The sequence below is a fragment of the Accipiter gentilis genome, chromosome 1 (genome assembly GCF_929443795.1).
Source record: "Accipiter gentilis chromosome 1, bAccGen1.1, whole genome shotgun sequence".
Taxonomy (NCBI): domain Eukaryota; kingdom Metazoa; phylum Chordata; class Aves; order Accipitriformes; family Accipitridae; genus Astur; species Astur gentilis.
In genome coordinates this window covers 47,412,927-47,434,656 of record NC_064880.1, presented here as the reverse complement: position 1 = coordinate 47,434,656, position 21,730 = coordinate 47,412,927, and the positions used below count along the sequence as shown (strand labels likewise).

The window sequence follows — 21,730 nt, the reverse complement described above, 5'->3', positions numbered from 1 at the left end:
CAGAGTCTTGTGTGCTGGAAATTTCTAGGAAACCAGGAATTCCTCACTACTGCTGTGGCAAAAACGCCCTCCTGAAATGAACCGTGATTTTATCCATTGTCCAGCTTGGATTTAAAAAAAAAAAAAAAAAAAGTAAAAAGATAATTACTTGCCTGTTGTTCTTATGGCCAAGATGTGGGTAGATGGGACTGTTCGTGCTCACCTCTGAAGAGGTGGGCCAGCAGCAGAAATGCCCAGCTACAGAATTGCAAGGATAAGCCACAGAAACGCGATTTTGGACAAATGGCAGCTCACAGACTTCCCATTTAAGCACAAAGCAATCATAAATCCAAATCACACAAGAAAAAGGTTTATTGAAAAATAAAGTTCTCCCTAGTATTTTTTTCTACAACAGTGAAAACAAAGCATTTTTCTATGCCATTAAAGTACAGACATTTACTTTTCTAAAAAAAAGAAAAAAAATTAAAAAAATCCCATCCTATTGAACCCCAGTAACTTGACAGTATCTGAACCACTGTATTCTGTTCTTTCTGAATCAAACTGCTTGAACGTAATATAGTGGAACACAACCATTTAAATAAGACAAAGGATCAACCTTTTAAGAGAGACTTCAAACCAAACACACATAGTAGCAGCCTGACCCTGAAGTTCTCATGTACATATAAAAACTCTCATTGACTCCGAATTATTATCTGCAATGCAGCACTCTTATTTTTACAGATTTCAGTAGGGTTGTTTTTTCAATTTACAGTGCTACAGGGATTATTCAGACTTTGACCCCCTTTGCCCATGGAGAGAGAGTCTCCCCCAGGGAATGACTCAGACCAGAAACCAAACTGCTGCCCCAAATTGCCCTCTGGAGGGTCCCCCCGCAGCAGTCAGCCTAGCAAGCTCAGGGGGATCTACTTCTCCAAGCTCAAATTAGCTTTGTAAATATCCCCTTGTATTTTTATTTTCGCTCTCCTGGAAGCTTCAGGGTAACTTTTCTCATAAAATGTACTCTTTTTCTGCTTTGGTAAAAACTGGCATCTCCTCCTGCTCTGCTGTATTCCTTTGCAAAAAACCAAATAAACCCATGACTTCTTAAAAATGGTTTCACTGTACTGCCACAGACCTGGTAATGAACGTAACAAATTAGTTCTGGGTATAACCCTATTAAAATTAACTGCCTTCAGACAGCAATTTAACTTGATTTATTGTGTACCTATCTGATACTTCGAACTACATTGCAGCTGCTGGAGTCCGAGCCAGGACCTGTTGCATGCACTTTGCCAAGTGTCCGGATGGCTCCAGTAAATGCCATAGCATTATTTACATGCTCTCCTTAAAGCCAAGGATTTTGCTGGCTCCGGCAGGACCGAGCCTCTACTGCGTGGCTGGCCGCGAGTGCAGCAGCACTGACCTAGGGCTAGTATTTGCAAGTACGACAGTGCAGTGCAATAGAGATATATTTTCCTGTACAAAGCAGCAGCCGCGTGTTACAATAGCTGTGAAACGCGAGGACAGCAGCGTCCACAATGCTTCAGTCCTGCGAGCCCTTACGCAAGGTGACGAATTCTGTTCCCATGCATAGCCCACCTTAGTTAAATGGCACCTGCGCTGACCTTCCTAGCAGAGAGAAGGGTATTCACTTAATTACAACTGATTTTTTTTAAAGCCGTTTCTGTGTGTGGAAGGTGGAGTTATTTCATCAAAACTTTGAGGACCTGATTTTATTTACCCATTTAATAAAGAGGTGGCTTAGTGCTTGTTGAGAGAGGTCTGCTGAATTAAAACATACTATTGTATGTTCATAATTATATGAATATGTCAAGGATTACACCTATAAAAGCAAGACACTTTGGCAACAGTTGCACTTTGTTGTTTCTCCCTGGAAGAAAGAACATGAACCATGCCTCACATCTGAGGCATTCTGGGGTTCAGCCTCTGGTATTTTCAACACATTCCTACAGTAAACATCTTACACTTGATACACGGAGTTTGCTCTTTACACATTCCATTTAAACATAATATTTGGAAATTACAAACTAATTTTAAAAAAACCAAACAACCTATAGAGCTGCTTAAAAATATGAAGACAAGATTTAAGTCGCTGCCCATAAAACAATATGGTTTGATGTTACATTTTCAGCAATATTGTTAAAGCCTATCTCAATGAAACCATATCTGTCCCTGGCCTTTTCAGCCTGAATGAAAGCGTACATCTGTCAGTGCATTATTCGCCTCAACTTTACAGCGGTCCCTAAAACGATGGGACCAAAGGAGAACTACAAATGGAAAGAGGTCCCAAGTCCAAACTTGAAGGCATAGCAGCTGTAGGGCGAACATCATGAAGAGCGAGCCATGCCAAAATGTTAGCACCCCTGGAAAAAAAGACTGTGAAACTGGAAACTGATAACTACTAGTGTCTTTAAAAAACCCAAACAACAAAAAACCCAAACACCCCACCCCTCCCAAGTCCAAACTGTAGACTGAACAGCTATTTATCCAAGTTTTCACCTGATACTTTAATAATAGGTAACATCAACTTAGTCAGAGATGATATCTGCTGTTAACAGCAAGGAAAACTGGCTGCTGATATGTGTACAATATAACCTGCAAGTGTTTGGTCTTTATCTTGTAAGATACAGTGCTTTGTATGTATTAAAAAGGGAGAGCTGCTTTTTTAATTTGAAGAAAAATTAATGGAGGAGTTCAGCTATCACTGAAGCCAGTGGGAGTCATGAAGTTAGACTTGACTGAGATTGTATTCAGCCTGATTCATCCCATTTAATTTATTTTACTCGCAAAATCTGGTCCTGAAATGCACTACAAGCAAAATACATAACTGAGAAAGCAATTTGGATTTTGTTTATGTGAAAAGTGCTGCAAGCTCGTAAATCAGCTTCGTAATTTAGATGGGCCGCTCATTTTTGAGAGGGGAGGGCATGTCTTTCATATCAAGGATAAACCAAGGACGTTGACTAGGATTTTAAAGGATACTGGTACAACACGATTAAGAGAGGAGAGAGAAGACATCAGCTGACAACCTGATTTGCAGCTGGTATCAACAGAAACTTTCGGCAAGTCTGAATGCTTGTCAATAAGCAACTTGCGAAAGCCAGTACAAGCAGTTGGGAGCAGAGCCGAGCGGGGAAGATGCAGAGTCCTGGCTCTGTCTGCAACCCCGTTCTGCGGTCTCCAACTGACACCTGATCAGCGGCTATTCTGCAAAATATTCTTCTTGCAGAAAAGCAGTAGCATTAAAAAGAAAAACATCTGCAATAAGCTGAATATCCAGAGTTCCCTCCCCACTGAGAGTCGTAAATTCAGGTCCCATAAAAGGGCTGTATTCTCCGGGTAGCACCAGGAATCACCCCGTGCACTTCCACGTACAGACGTCTTTATCGGGAAAACCAAAACCTCACAAACTTGCATGTGGATCTTCAATTCTCCTGCTGATCAAATCGGATATGGCTGTTCCTAGAGGTTTTCTGTTAGCATTGTCTCCTAACAGCTTTAGTTTGCCCTCTGGTTATTAAACAAAGACATCCCATACCAGCAAGAGCTCTCATGTCAAATTACAGATATTCAGTAAAGGGTATTCTGCTTGCAGGAGCAATGTTTTGCAAGAATTATGAAAGTTATAGTTTTATCTTATTAACCTTTACCTTATAGTTTTAGAACCGATTTCTCCGCTACTTAAAAACGTTCCAAATTCATACTGCTAAGCTGTATAGTCATCAAGCCCTATTTTTACCTGTAAGTAGTGTTCCATTATACTTGTTCAGACAGTGTCCATATTCTAAACGCTCATCCAAACCCCAAAGAAAGTAAAAAAAGGCACATAAACATTAAATATTTGTAGGAGAAACATAATCTGATATAAACAAGCAAACACGCAGCTGCAACTATAAATTACAAAAAGAAACATAGAAACTAAGCAAAAAATGCAAAAAGCAACTCTATTTATACATGTGCAAATCAACTTGCATATATGAAATAAATGAGGTTTTTATTGGCATTTTTAAACAGTGTGTATTTACCAACTTTACCTTTCAAAGGCAAGCCTTTATGTTAATTTTAATAAATATGTAAATGCTTCTCAAGTTTTCTAATCTCGTAGGAACAAGATTTTTGAAAAAAACTAGGTCACATACAAAAATACAAAATTTTAAAACAAAGAATGTCTTGATATGAGAGATATGTTTAAAAGCTTGTAGAGTGTTTTTATAGTCAACTTTTTTGACATTTTTTCCCATCAATTGCTGATCAATATATTCAAATGCAAGTCATGCAAAAACCTGATTTCTGAGTAAAGGAAGCTGCAAGCTTTACTGTCAGACTGCAAAACAGTAGCACAGTCCCATCTCTAATAACCTTGTCTAAGTGCAATAATTGGACTACACCTTTATTCTTTAATTAGGAAGGAAAATAGTCATGGAACTTGGACAGAAGGCTGCCCTCTATCCTGACATGTGGAAATATATTATACATTTTAGTAAATAATTCAAAATTTTAAATAGTCCCACATGGATTTGCCTGAGTGCTTATCTGCGGAAGGATTCACTTATTTATCAACGCACGAACAAACACTGCTGAGTGATGGGGGAGTGCTGTATCGGGTTTAGTGAGTAATGTTTACAAAGTTTACGCACTTACAGTTCTCATATGATAGTTCCCTTTTACAGAAATTTAGACTGAAGCTGCAGTTCATAAAAGTAATATTTCTTCTGAAAAGAGAGTTTAAAATTAATAATAGAGGCCTATCGAGTTATAGGTCTTGGTTCTTTTTCCTTTAAGATTAATGAGCCTTCTTTATAGATTTCAGTGGAAATAGGATCAGACCCAACTGATTCTGAAGCCAATTTAGATGTTCTGTCCCTGGCTAAAATGCAAGCAGCATCGGTATCTGCCGTTTCATTTTTGCCAGGATGCAGTAATTCAATTCAGTAGACTAGAAAGAAACAGTGCTACAGCATGAAAAAACCCCAGAGCTTATATAGACTCTCCCTGCTGTGGTAAAGGCAAACTTAGCATTGAGCAAAACACTAGACCAGAAAATCTTATAACAACAAATACCAAACCCCTCCTGTCTTTAAAGGTTTAGAGGCAAAATAAAATGCAGTATGCCATGTGGACCATACACTGGGGGCGGGAAACAAGCAAATATGTATTTACAGCAAAGAATTACACTACAGCAAAAACTAAGCGTTTTGCATTCTTTAAGTGTACCCATACAAATCTTTGTTTCTAATCTAATTCTGCGATATCTCATTCCGAACTAAATTCCTGCCTGAAGAAGCTCAGGCTGAATGGGTAAAGGCAAATTCTGCTGTTGCCTTTACTTTCAGCACCAGGTGTAAGTGTATATATTTTAATATGCAGGATTTTCCAGTTGCATGAATATGCACAGGTATGCAGGAAATATTTTATATAAATACAAAATGAACTGTTGCGCCTGCTCAGACTCATTTCCAAACCTCCTCCCCCAGCTTTTCCAGAGTATTAAAACTATTGCAAACTCCATTTATGCTGACTGAAGCAAACGCTGAGCTATGGTAACAGTGAGGATTTTCATACTAGTTTGTGTTTGTTTTGTTTTCATACAAAAAGTTTGCCTCCCATTACAGGGCCCAGCTGTTCCGTTTCTGGAAAATTACTCTAAAATGCAGCACATCATCACAATGCAGTTCCTGGTGACCCTGCTGTTCAACACTTCCCACATACCCTTTTCGGATACTGAACAATCTCTCAGGATTAAGTTCTGTGTAGTCCACAGCAATGTTACGGAGTTTTACAGGATAACACCGTCAGGAGTGCTGAGACAGTAAACAAAAAAAAAACTTGAAAAAACTAATTCAATGCTTTCAAATTGAAACTTTAAAATGTATACCGTTCTGCTCTCTTGTCTTGAGAATTTATCCAAGATTAAATAGCATTTCCATTGCTTGGTCTTTGGTAGGTCAAAAGACACATCAATATTCACACAGAGATAATGAATGCCAGTTACAAGAAAAATCTGAACCAACCGGATATATCCAAGAAAGGAAAATTTAAAGTATCTATGCTTTTCATTATTAACTGGTAATGTTTGTTAATCTTTATGAAAAAACCCTTCATGTTGATTTGAGGTTTTTTCCCCCGTATGGTCAGAGCACCTCCAAAGTGTAAACCTGCACACTACGAGTGCTTTCAAAATACACTGCAGATTTGTTTCTCACTGATCTTAGCGTATCATTTCCTGACTCCAAATGGTGCTGTCAAGCATGCCACCTTCTGCTGAAAATAACAAAACTTACCTCTACAAAAAGAAGGTGGTTTAGAAGATTTAACTTGCTGGTCTAAAAAAATGAAGTTTCATTTGAATACCAAACTCTTGAATTGTTTTAGTCTAAATTTGTAATTGGTGTGCCTGCTAAAAAAAAAAAAAAGAAACAAACACCACCCCCCAAAACAGAAAACCAAAGAACCCACGAGATTGATCAATGCTTTTCTTAGCAGTTTTTTGTCTCCTCTTACTTTTCTTCAGAAAAAATTTCTCTTTAAAAACCTAGCTAGTTATGAAGACATTTTACATTTCTATCATACAATAATTATAGTTAGCTTAGTTTAACCTTTCTATGTCATTCAGCAACACTTTAACTACTGGAAGCCGTAGCAAACTGAGGCTCTAACGATAATATTGCTCCAATGATGCTGAATACTTTTTGCTTCACACAGTATTTCTAGTAGACAGACTACAACAGAAGCATGGGCAAATTCCAAGGATTAATCTCTAAATGGGACCAGTAAACTGTGACAAGTCCATTCCAAAAATGGCAGTATGTTTTTGTAGCTTTCCCACACTGAAGAAAATGCCACAATCCTAGTCAGTCGTTGAGTCACCAAGATGATGTGTCACACGCTGGCAACTGCCTATTTGCTCATTCATGATACTCTCTGTTTAGACTGCTCCGATGCAGCAGCCGTGACGCAGACAATACCTTGTTGTATACAAAGATTTTTTTTAAAAAAAGAACAAAAACAGAAAGAAGAACTGGGCCCAGATAACCCAATAACAGGGTACAGAGCTATCTTGTGATTCTGAGTTCTCGTGAAGTAAACCACTTTATAGCCGTTCAAGCTAAAGCAGTACCCAAACCAGTGCACCTAGAATAAAGTGTTAGTCCTCCCTCCCCTGCACCCCCCTCCCTCAAGCACACTTTTTTCAATTTTCTACTGGAATGAAGTTGAGATCCTTTAGCTAACCATGATGGGGGATGTCCTAACTCATTAAAAAAATAGAAAACACTTCACCCAAACAACAGAAAAAGAAGTTTGATGGGTCTAGGAATTTTCTACAAACTATTCTGTGCAGTCATCTTCAAATCACTGTAGAACATGAAACTCATTTCTCTTCACAAACAGATGAAAGAATCTGAAGAGTTACACTGCAAATGTTCTTATAGGAAGAAAAGATCAGTTAGCTGTTTGTTATGAATCCCTCCTCTCTTAGTAGATAATTCTGCCCAGCAATGATAGCTCTGCCTGCAGCAAAAAACCTGGACAAAAGTGCAGGAAGTAATAAGTAGCTCCTCTCAAAACTACTTACATTTTGTCCTCAACTCAAAAGAAGCTCTGCTGCTGCTATAGGCAGTCTTTACAAAGCGCAACCTGCCCCTTAATATAGTCTCTGCAGGGACAGATTCTTCTGTGGGTTGGGTGGGAGCCAGCACAGCTGAACAATAAGAGGTCACCTTGGAAAACACAGTGCTTCCTTCTTCCATCAAAAGAGGGGACCAGAATATCATTTGCAGACTCCATGGTGAGACATTCAATATTATGCCTAAAAAGCAAAGCACATCATCTAAATCACAGTGCAGTTTACAGGAGTTCAGTACAGTTTCCATCCTTCCTTGCTAAAAGTAAAATAAAATAAAATGCTCTATTACATCCTAAATCAAGTACACTCAGAATTGTAGATTTCCAGAACATGACTTTAATTTCTTTTCGCCTGTGCAGATTCTCTCTGCAGAGGGCAGTACAGCCTTTTCAGTTTTACTCGGTTTCCTAAAGATTAAGAAAAGAAGTTAAAAAGGAAAAAAATGCTTTTGACTGTTCCTCAAAGCTAATATTTAAATACACCATGGATTTCTAGTAAGACAAAACCGAAGAATCTGAAATGAGGAGATATTCTCATCGATACCAGCAGGGATCTCCCCCAGGCAAGCCACACCGTGCCACGCAGCCCTGGGTAGCTTGAGGTTCGGTCAGCCAAACTGTGAGGATAAGGTGATGCTGCTGGGGTACAGCAGAAGCAGGTCAGAGCTGGACCCACCGCTCCGAGGAACCAGCTAGCACTAGCTAGCTGAAAAAAAGAAAAATTCAAATTGCCATTTTCTGACCACAAAGCTTAAGCACGAGGGTAGCAATTCCAGTAGAAGCTTGTTTTTCACTTAACTCTGGAAACATTGGTAGCTTTCAGCATTTAACAGGGTTTTTTTCCACAGAATTATAATCTTGTCTAGACAGCTAGAAAAGAAGCCTGACAAAGATTTTGTAAGAGCTGCTTCTCCAGTGAACTCCACTGGAAATTACAACTTTTCAAACAAAATACAAAAATGAAAACCTTCTACAATTTAGTTTAGCAAAAAGTGGAGATAGAAAACCTAGAAAGCAGATTTCCTAGCAGCCATTTGTTGGAGCCTAGCTTTAAGTGCTTTGTTTTCATTCTGAAAGGAACACAGACATATTCCCAAAGTGACAGCACCTGAAAGCAACATTAACTTCCTTAATGCATAGGTCGTAAGCTTTTATCAGTCGGTACTAATACCTCTAATGTACACAGGTTTACAATTCTTTACCCAGGACAATACCGACAAAAGGTTTGCAGAAACAGGAACTGCTAATTGCCAGTGAATATAGATGTTGCCATACAGATGTTAATAGTGACCAATGAGGGAGCTCAATAAGTAAAAGCAACACTTTATAAATGTTAAATTTAAAATCATGTGAACAACTGACAGAAATCACACAATGTGTACAGATTTCTATTTACTGTAACAAAATGCATTTTGTTTCTGACCCAGCTGACTGAGCACAGTTTGGATGAGCATTAAGAGTCCTGCAAGTTCACTAACTCTCAGAAGAATATGGCAACAGCCACGGAACGGTGCACCTGCTCAGCCAGGGCTGCAAAGGGTCCATCCAAACACAATTATACCCCTGGCATCTGCGATCCCTGCAGCACGAGCATCTTTGCGCAGTGCAAGCAACCCAACATCAAAGGGCCACACGCATGGGAGACGGAGGGCAGGGAAGGAAGAGATGTAATTTTTTGGCCTCGGTGCTGTATTCCTCATTGCAGAAACACATGCTACGTGGAACGGTGCTCTCAGCACAGCAGTAACTTCTACCATCCACTGCCACGAAGGACTGACAGCTAACCTCATAGCTTGCTGCAGCCAAACAAGACAGTACTTCTCTCCCCACCTTCCCTTCTCACAGAATTCGTGCACTAACTTAATGTGTGGCAAAAGCCAGTGCAATAAAAAGAGACCAAATAATATGCTTGTGCTTCTAAGTACTTACCTAAGCAGAGCTTTGTCCTTGTTAAGATGCTGGAAGAAGGAAGGCTCACAGATGAGCTGGTTTTCCTGACAGACTTGTTTGCAGGATTTTCCAGGTTCAGCAGTTTTTACTTGAAGGGCACTTAATGGGGGCCACATCACCTGCCCATGACAGAAATCCTGCAGTGACAGATCATACTTTATTATGATGCATCCAGTCCCTTGACAGCAATTCTCCCCATTAGTAAAATAAGTGGTTATTATCACCCAAACACTTATTTTGCAGCTCATGTCAGTTGTATTAGAATCAGTAACTTAAGCACATCTTAAAAGAATTTTTTTTTTTTTTTAGCATGAGGGAATTATCACCTTTGCTACTTAAAATGTGGTAGTATCATTCTTCCCTACCTTTACCTTTTTTAATTTATCATAAGCAACTCTAGCTAGTGTCATTACTTCCACACACCCAACCTGTTCTGGCTTTCTCAGTGACTCCTGTTTCACTAATTTGGTGCTAGCAGAACTATTTTTGTAACAGCACAAATATCAGGAGGAAGTTCTGGTAGGAGAAGAATTCCAGGGGCCAGTTACCCTGTAGGCGAGAACTGTCTCAAGTGGCCCATGCAGGGAGCCACGTGGAAAGGATCAGGGGCTTCGCAGCTCTACGGAGCGAGATGAACTCATAAAAGACTGAAGATTTCTATAAAGCAACCAGGACTCAAAGAGTTTGTTTGCTCTTCTTGGTTGAACTGCTAGTAAAAGTGCTCTCCCAACACTGAAAAAAATTGCTATAAATAATGCATGCAGTCAACTGTCACCACAGTGGAAAGAGGGAAGGAAGAAATCATATATAAACACAACTGCTAGTGAAAACTATTCAAAGACACGTTCGTACGGTCTTGACATTTAAAATGAGAAAAAGCAAAGAGAAAATTTTAAACACTGGTTTTGTATAACATTCCATGATATTCAGCCATTATTTTAACGTTTGGCAACTCCCATCAAAAGGTGATCAGAAAATTTGGGCCCAGTCTCTCATGGTTTGCTTTCTCCTGACAAAACTAATACTTGTATGGACAGGTCCCACGCTGTGACCCAAAGGCTGAACTACTTGAAATTTTAATGAAGCTAAGACCACAGATCATTTACCAGTTCTCAACATCAGTTTTTGGGGGGGGTTTCTCTGTTTAGATTGCCTCTGCTGAAGGAGGAAGTTTTCATACTCCCAGGTCTAACCATAAATTTAATATTATACAGTCATGAATCACAGGATATCCTGAGTTGGAAAGGACCCACTAAGATCATAGAGACCATCCCCTGACTCCACACAGGACAACTTAAAAGCTAAACCATATATCTAAGAGCATTGTCCAAACGCGTCTTAACGCTGACAGGCTTAGGGCCATGACCACTTCCCTGGGGAGCTTGTTCCAGTGCTTGATCACCCTCTCATGAAGAGCTTTTTCCCCAATATCCATTCTGAACTTCCCCTGATGCAGCTCTAAGCCATTCCCTTGTGCCATATTTGAAAAACCTGAGTAATTTTAGAGCATATTTATGGCAGAATAATTTTAACAGCATCTAAAAGAACACGTTAACAATAGATGGTTGGAGGTACTTTTTAATAAGGTTGTTTCAAAAAGGTCATTTTGCTATTTGGCTTAAGCGCCTTGCTTATTCTGTCCTTTTATAAATCAATATTTAAACTACTAGATGCAGGAGGAAATGTATATAGGTTCAAAATCCAATCTAATACTGTAATATATACCAATGTAATATATACAATATAGTACTGTAATATCAGATTGGATTCACAGCTAGTGCGGGCAGGAGACAGTTTTTCAAAGACAGTGAATCACTTGTGAGGCTTCACTATTTGCTGGGAGCTTCAGCTTTTAACATCTCTTAGTTGAAAATTCTCCCCCAAAACTGGGCACAGCCTCCCATTTCCAGTCCACAGCTTGGTGGGAAGCCCTCCTCAGCTTATGCCACCCTGAAGCATGTCTCGGAGAACATCACTTTCACAGGTACCAGCACACAGGGCTGTGCTTCAGTTTGCTGTCTCTGGCTAGTTTTCCTATCAACCATAAAAGCAACCTAAATTTGGTATCTTCACCCCAGTCTATCTTGCCTCACAACCCTACAAGCATAAGGGTAAAATAAAGAAAAGATGTTACGTAAAACAGAAGGTTAAGCTCCACCAGAGACTGTGTTTATTTTTGTTTTGCCTATAACCACAAATTCAAGGTGAGACAGGCTTACTTCTTCTGTCAAAGGAGGTGTCCTCCTCCCTCTAGCTTTTCTTGCTCTTACACCAATGTCCTCACTCCACTGCCTTCGCCAAGCTCTGGTGCTCAGCTGACCCTCTGCCGAGCCAAGTCAGTTTGCTAACCTAGCAGAGCCCTGCCAAAAACATTTTCTGCCGGGTTACCAAGCATTCCGCTTGACCACATCTTTCAAAGTCAGCATGTCTGTTCCATCAGCCCAGCCCGCCTCATCCAACAGCTCCCAAGTTTGCAACAGGGAATCCCGCAGCTGCTTCGGCTGCGGTTGCCTGGCGGCTCCTTTGACGGCAGTGCCAATTTAAGCAGTCCCACCCTTTGGTTCCCACCCTACACTGTCGCTTTGCAGATTGACACAACAGTCTGTGCAGCCACAGAGCAAACAGGATCAAGGGATGGATTCAGCAGATGGCACAGCTATGCTGGGCTGCTGGCAGGGGCAGTGCACTGGCAGGGAGGAGTAGCTTGGAGTGAAAGCTGTTTTAATCCAGCTGAAGGTGGCACTGCCAAACATGAAACCACAGCTCACAGTAGTTCTCTTACTTCAGACCCTAAAAACCTTCAGCCCAGCTGTTGGATCTGAAGATTCAGGGAATTCTGTAAACCTTACTTGTGAACACTGTCCTCCCTCCTGATCCTGAGTCAAGGCCCCAAAAGGGGAACTCCAGACAACTCCTTTTAAGTTCTACAGTTTCCCTGTCCCATAGGGTGACTTGGGGGTGAGTGTATCTGGCCCCATCCTCTTCACATTCAAACATCCCCTGAAGACCATACTCTCATAGTTAATGCACCCCAGAACCTCTGAACCACATCAACTCCGTGCATTTTTGTTCCTGTTCCAAGCTTGTGCTGCTCTCTCTGTTCTGCCTGCCTCCCACCACAAACTCTTCAAAATAAGGTCTCAACCTTTACTTTGGTTTCATCTGACATGTTAATTGGGCACAGTGCTAAGCACATGCAGCTAATAATGATGCTTGAGCATCCTGGGGGCTGTGAAACAATAATGGCTTTTGACAATTAGTCAAAGCAATGAACAAAATTACAATGCTCTACTTATTTCTGAGAAGCACAGGGTACAGGCCAGGGCTTAGCCCTTGGGGGAGGTCCAGGGGGGAAAGATAGCTTTGCCCCACAGATGCTATCTCTGGATTGTCTTTTCTTCTCCCTTACCCTGAGCTCTATTTCTCCCTGTATTGACAAAACCTCTAGTTATAGCTCACTCAGGTAGAAGAATCAAAAGAAGCAGAGATACTTTTAAAGGCTATGTCATCAATACAGCAGCAAAAAGCTTAAAGTATTTATTGGCAGGGAACTGGAAATAGTTATGTTATGTTAACTACACTTCTGACCCGAAGTTGTGTTATTCTTTGTTACTGTCTTTAACACCGTCCACTTTCAGAATACAAGTACAGAAGCATGTCCAGTGCTTTTGAAAGAAATCCTGGCAATTAATTGGCATATCAGAGATATAGGTTATTCCTATCTCTCTTCCGCAGCAGCCAGAACAAAAGGCAGAGCTGGCCACTGCAACTGATCTGGCCTTGGGCAGAAGTCCAAGCAAACATACAGTTTCTAGAAATCAGGATCCCGCATAGATCTCTGCAGTTTATTACTCCAACTCAGTATCTTCTGCTGCTGTCAGCTGGCAATAATGCATGGGGGCCAAAAGTCCTTTAAGTAACCGGTTTCCTAACCACGTAAAGCTTTATCAGTTGAAACTAAACACTTAAAAAAATCTGCCCAGAGGCTTTAGCCTTAAGTGCAATTCTACCACAAAAGTATCCCTGTATTTACATGATACTTCATGATCCAAAGATTTTTTGTGTGTACACAGTCAAAGAAGTCACATATACACTGAAAAATTACTTTGCCTTTCTGCTTTGATGAAACACCAGGGACTGCACAGCTACTATTTCTACTTGAACAGCAATAACACTGAGAAGCTTTAAAACGGAGAGGGTCCTCCCTTTCCAAAATAAAACAAGACAGTCATCCACAATAAAAGTTCATACCTGTCTTTCAATAAACGCGTTCATCCTCTGAAGCATTCCCTCACATGTAAATTCATAGGGCAAATAAGGGTCAATCTGTGGAAACACAGTGCGTTAATGTTAGAGGTTTTTTTCTTTAAATGAACTTTGTGGTGCACTGTGTGTATTCCAAATACTACATTGTAGCTTAAGTAGCAACAATAAACGCAAATAAACTCATTAACAAATCACAATTTCACAAAACCATCAGCAGTTTAAGCTGATTTTTGCTACTTTGTAAAGGCAATAAAAGTTACTCAGTGATTATCTTTAAGGAAACTCAGGGTATACTGCGATGTAATAGGTATCAAGCTAGCTTGAGACCCTATGGGATTCCAGAGCTCCTGCTTTAACTGAGTTTCAGTTCTGGAGTTGAAGTGAAAAAGAAAACATTATGGCAAAACCAGAATGTGATAGCTTTGAAAATTACTTCAAACTTTTTTTTTTCCTTGAAGTGCCCTCATTACAATTCCACACTGTAAGTGCACAAGCACTTCAGTGGCAGTTATGTCAAGGCTACAAAATCAGTCAAAAGAGTTGAGCATGCATTTGGACAGCCTGCAATGCTCTAAGAATCAAAAAGGAAACTTCCTCACTGAATGCACAGAAAATGTAGATTGCTGTATAATTTACATAAGAAATTCACATTTCTATACAAATCCACTCATGCTTATTTTTTTCAGGTAAAAACCTGACATATCCAGTACTAAAACATGATAATCAGATACCACAGATATGTAATAACAATTTTTTTCCCCAATATCCTGCCAAAGTGCAGCACTCTGCTTTAATCAGACTAACATTAGGAAGCACTCTACATGCAGTACAAAATACACCTTCAAGTGCTGATGACAAATTGAGAATACATTTCTCACCTTTTGATTCAAAATTGATTTCACAGCCTTCTCAACTTCAGAAAGATCATTGATGTCAACAGTCCAGACATGGGGCTTCCCAATGTAAACTTCAGCATAGGGATGCTGAGATGTCAACTGAAGGGAAGAAATGATTTTGGTAATAATTAATGCGTCAAGATATCCTTCCCTCTCACTCTCATCAGATTTTTTGGATGATAGGAACTACGACAACAGAAGAATTCAACTAGAATCTGACAGTCAGCATCATCCCTTCTGAATTATCTTTCAGATTTTCTGTGTTTAAATTTAGAGAGTGAATTTAGTTGGAAAACTGAAAATCAGATAATAAAACAGATCACAAGTAACATCTGTGCACCTCTCACTTGTGGCTTTGGTCCTCATAACGACCCACATCACAGAAGACCTGATGCTTACTGAAATTACTTTTACAATGTGACCCTGCTTCCCCACAGCTCATTCACAGAGCAGCCCTCCATTTTCACAACCCGTAATTGCAACGGGTCCTGGTTAGACCTGCATGACTGGCTTCAAGAGATGTCATCCTTGTCCTGTCTCTCCTTCAACTTTCAAACATTTCCAAGCTTCTGTGAGTAGTAGTGAATAAAGAATCATTCCGATCGCTTAGGATGATTTCTGACTCTCACTGCTGTTAGGACAAGAGTGATTTGACCTCAATAAGAGTGTTAACTGGTATTTTGCTCACCACTTGGTCAGAAAACAAATTCAGTAAATACCCAAGTAGACAACTAAGAAAAGTTATATCAGAGATTGCTTTGAGAACTAGCAGGATGGCACTAAAAGTAATTTTTGTGACGGGCTGCACAGCAGTGAGAGGAACATGCAAATGAACACACAGAGAGGAAGCAAAAGCTGCAGAAGAGGGGGGAGTGCTTCACACTGGCCTCAGAAGACAACTGATTTTTAAATAAATACACCACCCCCTCCCCCCCTCCCCCCAGACAGATTATTCATGGACAATTTTTATACAGCTGCCTCTTTATGCATGACACAAAGAAAAATCTAGTTAGTTCAAAAGATCTGAAGAAGGAAACAACATCTGTTGGAAAGAACCTTCCGCACTGGGCATATACCATACTTGTTCTCTTCCTCAAATGAATTCAAGAAACTACTTAAACCAATTTTTGCCTCTTGCATTTTGCTTGTGGACAACAGAAGCCAGTCTTCGTTACATAGGGGATCAGCTAGCATAAATCCGCGCTCTGAGAGCAATGCTCCAGGGGACTCTGGGCCAGCTCCCACCTTCGGCTGCAGGGCAGCGTGGTGGGGAGGGCTCACGGACTGGCTCAAGATTGCAGCCGCTGGGCTGGTCACTCAGGATGGTTCTGCACACAGATAGCTTCCGTAGCTGCCTACATTCACTCGCAGCCCACTGCACAGCGCTCCCATTGGCATATTTTGAATTCCTCCAAAAAGTCCAATGCTTCTCGAAGACTGACATATTCTAACCTTTCTTCAAGACTATTTCTACTGCAACTAAAACAATATGTACTTAAAAATTTGGTTACCACGACTGAGTTCCCAAGGCACTTATGTCTGGACTTCAGATGGCAGAAGCTACATTCCTACTGCTTTCAGTAACAGTGAAAAACCTTCTATTGCACCTTTAAAAATATGAACATAGAACAGCATTTGAAATACCACAAAGCTTTAGGAATTATGCTTTAGACCACTCTTTCTCTACCATCTCAGACAGACGGCAACATTAAAGCCAGATCTGATCCGTTAGACGAACAACTAAACTTCTCAGACTAGTAGCGGTTTTAAGTATTCAGAGTAACTAGCAACATAATTTTATTGCACCAGTAATTCTACATCTATACTCTCAAAAAATATTAAGACTATTTCCTAATACTGAAATGCTTTAATTGGCTGAGCCTTAATGTTTTAGATATTTAGGAGATACTCCCTCTGTCTATAATTAAAATCCGTAAGAATTCTTATAAATAGATTTAAATTAATTTCTAATTTCAGGTCTTTTTTCCCCCCTTCCTAAAAGCAGAAAATGAAAGAAACTACACCCACCAAGTACATCTTTCTTTGGAAAAGAAATATTGGTACAAAACAAGCTGCTTGAAGGTGATTTTTTTGTTGGTGTTTTTGGTGGCTTTTTTTCTGGCTCTTTCCCCCAGCAAAACCATGTCCCAAGACAAAACAACTGCTGATCTAAAATGAAAATTGTCATTTCCAATTTTCGTACAGAGTCTTCACTACATGACCCCATCTTGGGAGTAGAGGGGAAACAGTTAATACCCCTCCCAATAAATTCTACCTAGAACAAGAGAGAAGTAGTGACTTACAATGGTTACTTTACAAAAGTACTAACACAGACTTCATCTTCAAATTGGCCTATGGATAATCAATTTGCAGAACTACACAAGCTTCTTTTGTTTGCCTTTAACACTTGAAAAAACTGAGAGAAGGATTTAAGGACTTTCTTAATCCCAAAGAACCAGCACACGGATTACTGGCAATCGGATCTAAATGCAGTTGTGAAAACCAGTTATAGAAAAGGTTATTCTTAGGATAGGTCAGCAGAGCATGTGAACGCAGCAACATTTGTGACGAACGTTCATTTTATTATTTTGTACTAAAGCAGTCAATAGGGATTATTTTTCTGTGCAAGTCAGGTGCTCAGCGTTTCTGTTAGTGCTGACACATGCCAGCAGGATTTAGCACAGCATTCCAAGCACTAAAATTCCTACTAAAGAGTTAGGTGGGTCCAGATTATTTACTGAGCCTGACCAGCTATAGTGCCTGGGCACAAAACCACTGGAAACGAGACAAACAGTAGAGTGACCCACAGAAGAAAAGTTTTGAGAAGTGCCAAGCACAAGGAGAAAGACAAGGAGAAAGTTTAAACAGACTTTTTTTCTCTTATCGCTATCTCCTTTGCTAGCAACGCAAGCTGTGAGAAGGGGTGAGTTTGAACTCGTGTCCTGTACAAGCTGAAAGGCAATTACAGTCCTGGATCACAAAGCCATAAAGAGTTTATGTTCCTGGTTTAAAACAGTAAACTGTCTTTTGCTTATCGACTAGCTGGCGCTGCTCAGTATGCAATTTATATAGCCCAAGTAACATGAATTGGGAAATATGGCTGTGCAAAGTTCTCACCATCTAAGTGTTATCAGAGCTTTCCATTCAGATAAGTATGTAAGGAAAATATGTATATACACCTATGAACAAGCCATGGTCAAGGCAAAAGTGCTAATGTCAGAAACGGCTACATGACTGTTAAATGCTTACAAGTGGTATAGGCTGAATTTTACCTACACCAAAGAAGAAAAATATTCCAAAGTCAGTGCTGGGGTGAGGGGCTAGTTTACTTAGCCTCATTTTTCTCTTACTAGAGTTTAAACTCACTGGCTGTTTTGAAAGCTTGAGGTTTGTTTTTTACTGTTCTCTTACAGAGTCAGTTCTCCAAAGGTCTTCAGTGTTTAACCACAAACACTGTGGGCTGTGACCTTAGCTCAACAGTGCCTTGAGCAGGTCTTTTCTGGAGGAAAAAAAAAATATCCCCAGACACACACAACAACCCACAAATGTCATTTTTATAGTTTACTTAAACACCTATTTACTTCCTGCACAGTACACAGTAACGTTTGTTTCTTCAACAAAATAAAACCGCTTTCAAATGACACATCATGGATCCGATGACATGATCTGTTCCTGGGAAGAACATCAGGTTTTCAAGTGAAACTTCAGTTTATGGTCTGTCAGTAAGAATTAGCAGAATGCACATAAGCAAATCTAGACATAAAGTTTAACAATATTTTAAGGAAAAATTTTAATTATCCTATAAAAATAAGGACTGATAATCTCATCAATGGCCAAGGAAAACTACAGTTGCACACCTTTTGCAATAAACTGTGAACACCTAGGCAATTTTTCCTATATTGGGTTACTAAAAATAAATCCACAATCATTTTCAATCAAGAAATTACCAAGATTGATAAATCTTACCTCTCGGAGTGTAGGTTTGCCTTTAAAAAATTCTGTGTTTTTGCTACTTTTTGGTGGGTTAAATCTTAAATTTAGAAAAGCACATCCATTAGCAATAGCCTCTAAAGGAGCTGGCCCTTCATATGGAAATCCAAGACCAACAAACAGCTGAAAAATAGAAAAAAAAAGACTATCTTAATTTTTGTTCTTTACAAAACCTGAAAGCTAAGAGCTAACTTAAAATAAACAATAATGCATTTTAAATTTACCAGCCTAAAAAAATGTAACGTTAAGAAGAAAATGGGAGAAATTCAGCAGCTCACCCCCTCCTACCCAAGCAGTAACAGAATGTCCTGTAAAACACATTTGACAATAACCTTCTGTAATGAGCTGAGGTGGTTTTTCACAGAGCTGAGGCAACAACGGACCCTTTCAGCTATTTTTTTTTGGGGGGGGGGGGGGGGAAGTCATTTGGTGGTTTGATTGGTGTTGAAATGAAACTGCTGGGGCTCTCTTGCGGGTACAGGTTTTACTACAGTAACCTCATGGAACAGCCACACTACTGTTTTCCCCCTCTCTCCCACAACAGCTAACCTGCTGGTTTTGCCAATATGAACATACTCCTGCCAAACTGATTAAGTCTTGTAATTAAAACGATAGATGGCAGCAAATATCAGCTGAAGATACTGTACCTAGGCAGCAAGAGCTTGCATAGGGTGAAGAGGGTTCAACACCTCACCTCCAAGGTAAATTGAAGGAGGAAAAAATGCATCACACAGCTATTCTTAAATCAGCCGAGATTACAGGTGCTCTAGAAAAGGCAGTGCTTTTCTCCAATGTAAAGAAATTTAATATTTTTTCAGAGCTGTCTGGCTTTTATTTGGATCTTGATCCCTTTCCTGGCCCAACATAATTAAAACCCCTGAATTAAATACGGGATTCTTCATCTTTATTTGAATGTCTGTGTATAATGAGAGAATTACCAGCTCTCATTTATAACAGCAGTTTCACAGCACTGCTGTACGACTTAACATGCATATATATACCTACTGCTTCTTTTCAAGAAAATAAAAAGAGCAATCTTCACAATTATTAGGATCATGTATTCAGGATGTACGTATTCAAGGAGGCCAAATTATACTACTCACATTGAATTTTCTGCAACATGGAAGTGAATCCTAGTGAAAGAAGATTCAAAACTGAAGGCCTTTTCTAGGAGCTGATCTTAACATGGATGCATAAACCTGGAGTCAGTATTGTTGTGCACAGGCATTGCAGCATCAATCCTCTCTGACCCATGGCAACAGTATAAATTCTGAGTTGGCTCATTTTAAAAAGAAAGCTAATGCTTCTCAGCATAGTTAAGGACATACAGTTTCCACTGCATGGAGCTGAACATTGTTATTTCAGATTTCAATTTTCAGGTTCAAAAAGTCGCCTACTTGCAAAAAGTTTCTCAGCTATCTTGCAGATTTAAATCTTACAGGAAACTCTCCAGTGGCTGACAAAAAAAAGATCTGCTACCTCCACTAGCTAGATTATCTAAATTTGGGGTTTGTATATGGCATAAGATATATTACCTTTCTGTCAGAAAAAACGCATACTAAATTTCATCTCAAAAGAGGCTCAATTTAAAGAAAGGTAATCTCTTGAAAATAATTAATTAGACACAAAACCATTTCATGCAATCTGCACACATAATGTTATTTATTTAAACTACTGCTTAGTTCAGGCAGAAAACCAGCTGAGAACTGGCAATTAAAACCATCTGAAGTATTAATTCTCCTATGATCTCCTGTTTGTCTGTTATGTAGAGAATGCTGGTTTGTTTGCTTCATTTTTCGCTTTTTTAATAAACTGCTGCTGTGCACTGCTCAACAGTTCTGTGTCCGACTGGTCCGTTTATTTAGAAAGAAGCTCCATGGGGAAAGAAACATGGTTTTATGTTTTGACAGCACAGAGCACACTGTCAACACTTAATCTATAATAAATAGCTTACCACCTGTTTCGTATCCATTTTTCAACCTTACCGCTAATCAGCACCATACCTTTGAAGAAAGAAAGAAAGAAGGATGTGTCTGATGGCTAGAACGGTGCATCTGTGTGTGCTGCCTGTGGGCCTGAGGTTGCAGCCTGGCTCGGAGCTGCCCACAGCCCCTGCAGCTCCTTCTTTCAATCCTCCAAAATCTTCTATCCCTCTCTATCACGCTGTCATCAGGTCAGCTGAAATTCCCAAACTGAATCTAGACCCTGCTCCTGAAAATTGCCCTTTATTAACGTTCCTTCGTTAGGGAGCTAGTATTTTGGTATGGTATAAAGACAAAACTGAGGAATATCTTAATTGCCTCAAGAAAGTGACATCCATTATGATTAAAAAAGTAAGCATTAGAGAACACAGGTAATTTCTGTAACTCATTGTTATGATGCTCTAATTTGCTAATCCTTTGAATTACATGCAGCATGTTATTTCCAGAAAGGCTAAAACAATCTGTCAAGGTACTTCCTAAAAGTATGCAACAAATGCTGCAAGTGAAATTGAAAAAAGAAGTGAAAATAAAAGAAAAAAGTAGAAATAACAGGCAACAATTTTCAGGTACCAGTGAAGCAAGCATCCATCCTCAGTACAGTTGAGTCTGTGTGGAAGACAAGGCTCTCCCACAAACCAGTAAAGATTTAGAACAGACTGCGTTTCCACTATTTTGTGATATAAACGTACATTTGCCTCCACCACGTAAGGTGCTACTATGGCTTTTAGGGTACTCTCTTACCGGACACTGTGTCTGGTAACCCCAGTCCACCACGGAGAGGCACCTTCACCCTATGGCTGAAGGTCTATAATGCAAAACTCCAAATCTGACAATGTTGGTAACGTAACTGTGGGTACACATGGTTCAGAATTGTTAGCCCTGATCCTCCTTTGTTAGCTGCAGCAGAATTTCCTTTATGCTTTACTGGTTGATTAGTGCTTGAAACCATTTGATTTTCTGTATGTGAGCATTTTTCTCACCTTTCAAATGTTTTTGAAAGCCTGAACCATTATTTTTCACACA

The 21,730-nt window shown here is 39.7% G+C and overlaps 1 protein-coding gene across 3 annotated transcripts in view; it reads right to left on the bottom strand.

Annotated features, from left to right (window-relative positions):
- Positions 1–327: 327 nt before the first annotated feature.
- MGAT5 (alpha-1,6-mannosylglycoprotein 6-beta-N-acetylglucosaminyltransferase) overlaps positions 328–21,730 on the bottom strand; it is a 135,717-nt gene continuing 114,314 nt past the window's right edge. For all 3 annotated transcript variants that reach the window (XM_049803154.1, XM_049803163.1, XM_049803147.1), the window contains 5 exons: positions 18,702–18,848; positions 14,718–14,834; positions 13,825–13,899; positions 9,553–9,710; positions 328–7,807 (listed from right to left, as the gene is read on the bottom strand). In XM_049803154.1, the coding sequence (XP_049659111.1) occupies positions 7,609–7,807; positions 9,553–9,710; positions 13,825–13,899; positions 14,718–14,834; positions 18,702–18,848 (696 nt within the window). In that variant the 3' untranslated portion in view covers positions 328–7,608. The remainder of the gene's footprint in view (positions 7,808–9,552; positions 9,711–13,824; positions 13,900–14,717; positions 14,835–18,701; positions 18,849–21,730) is intronic.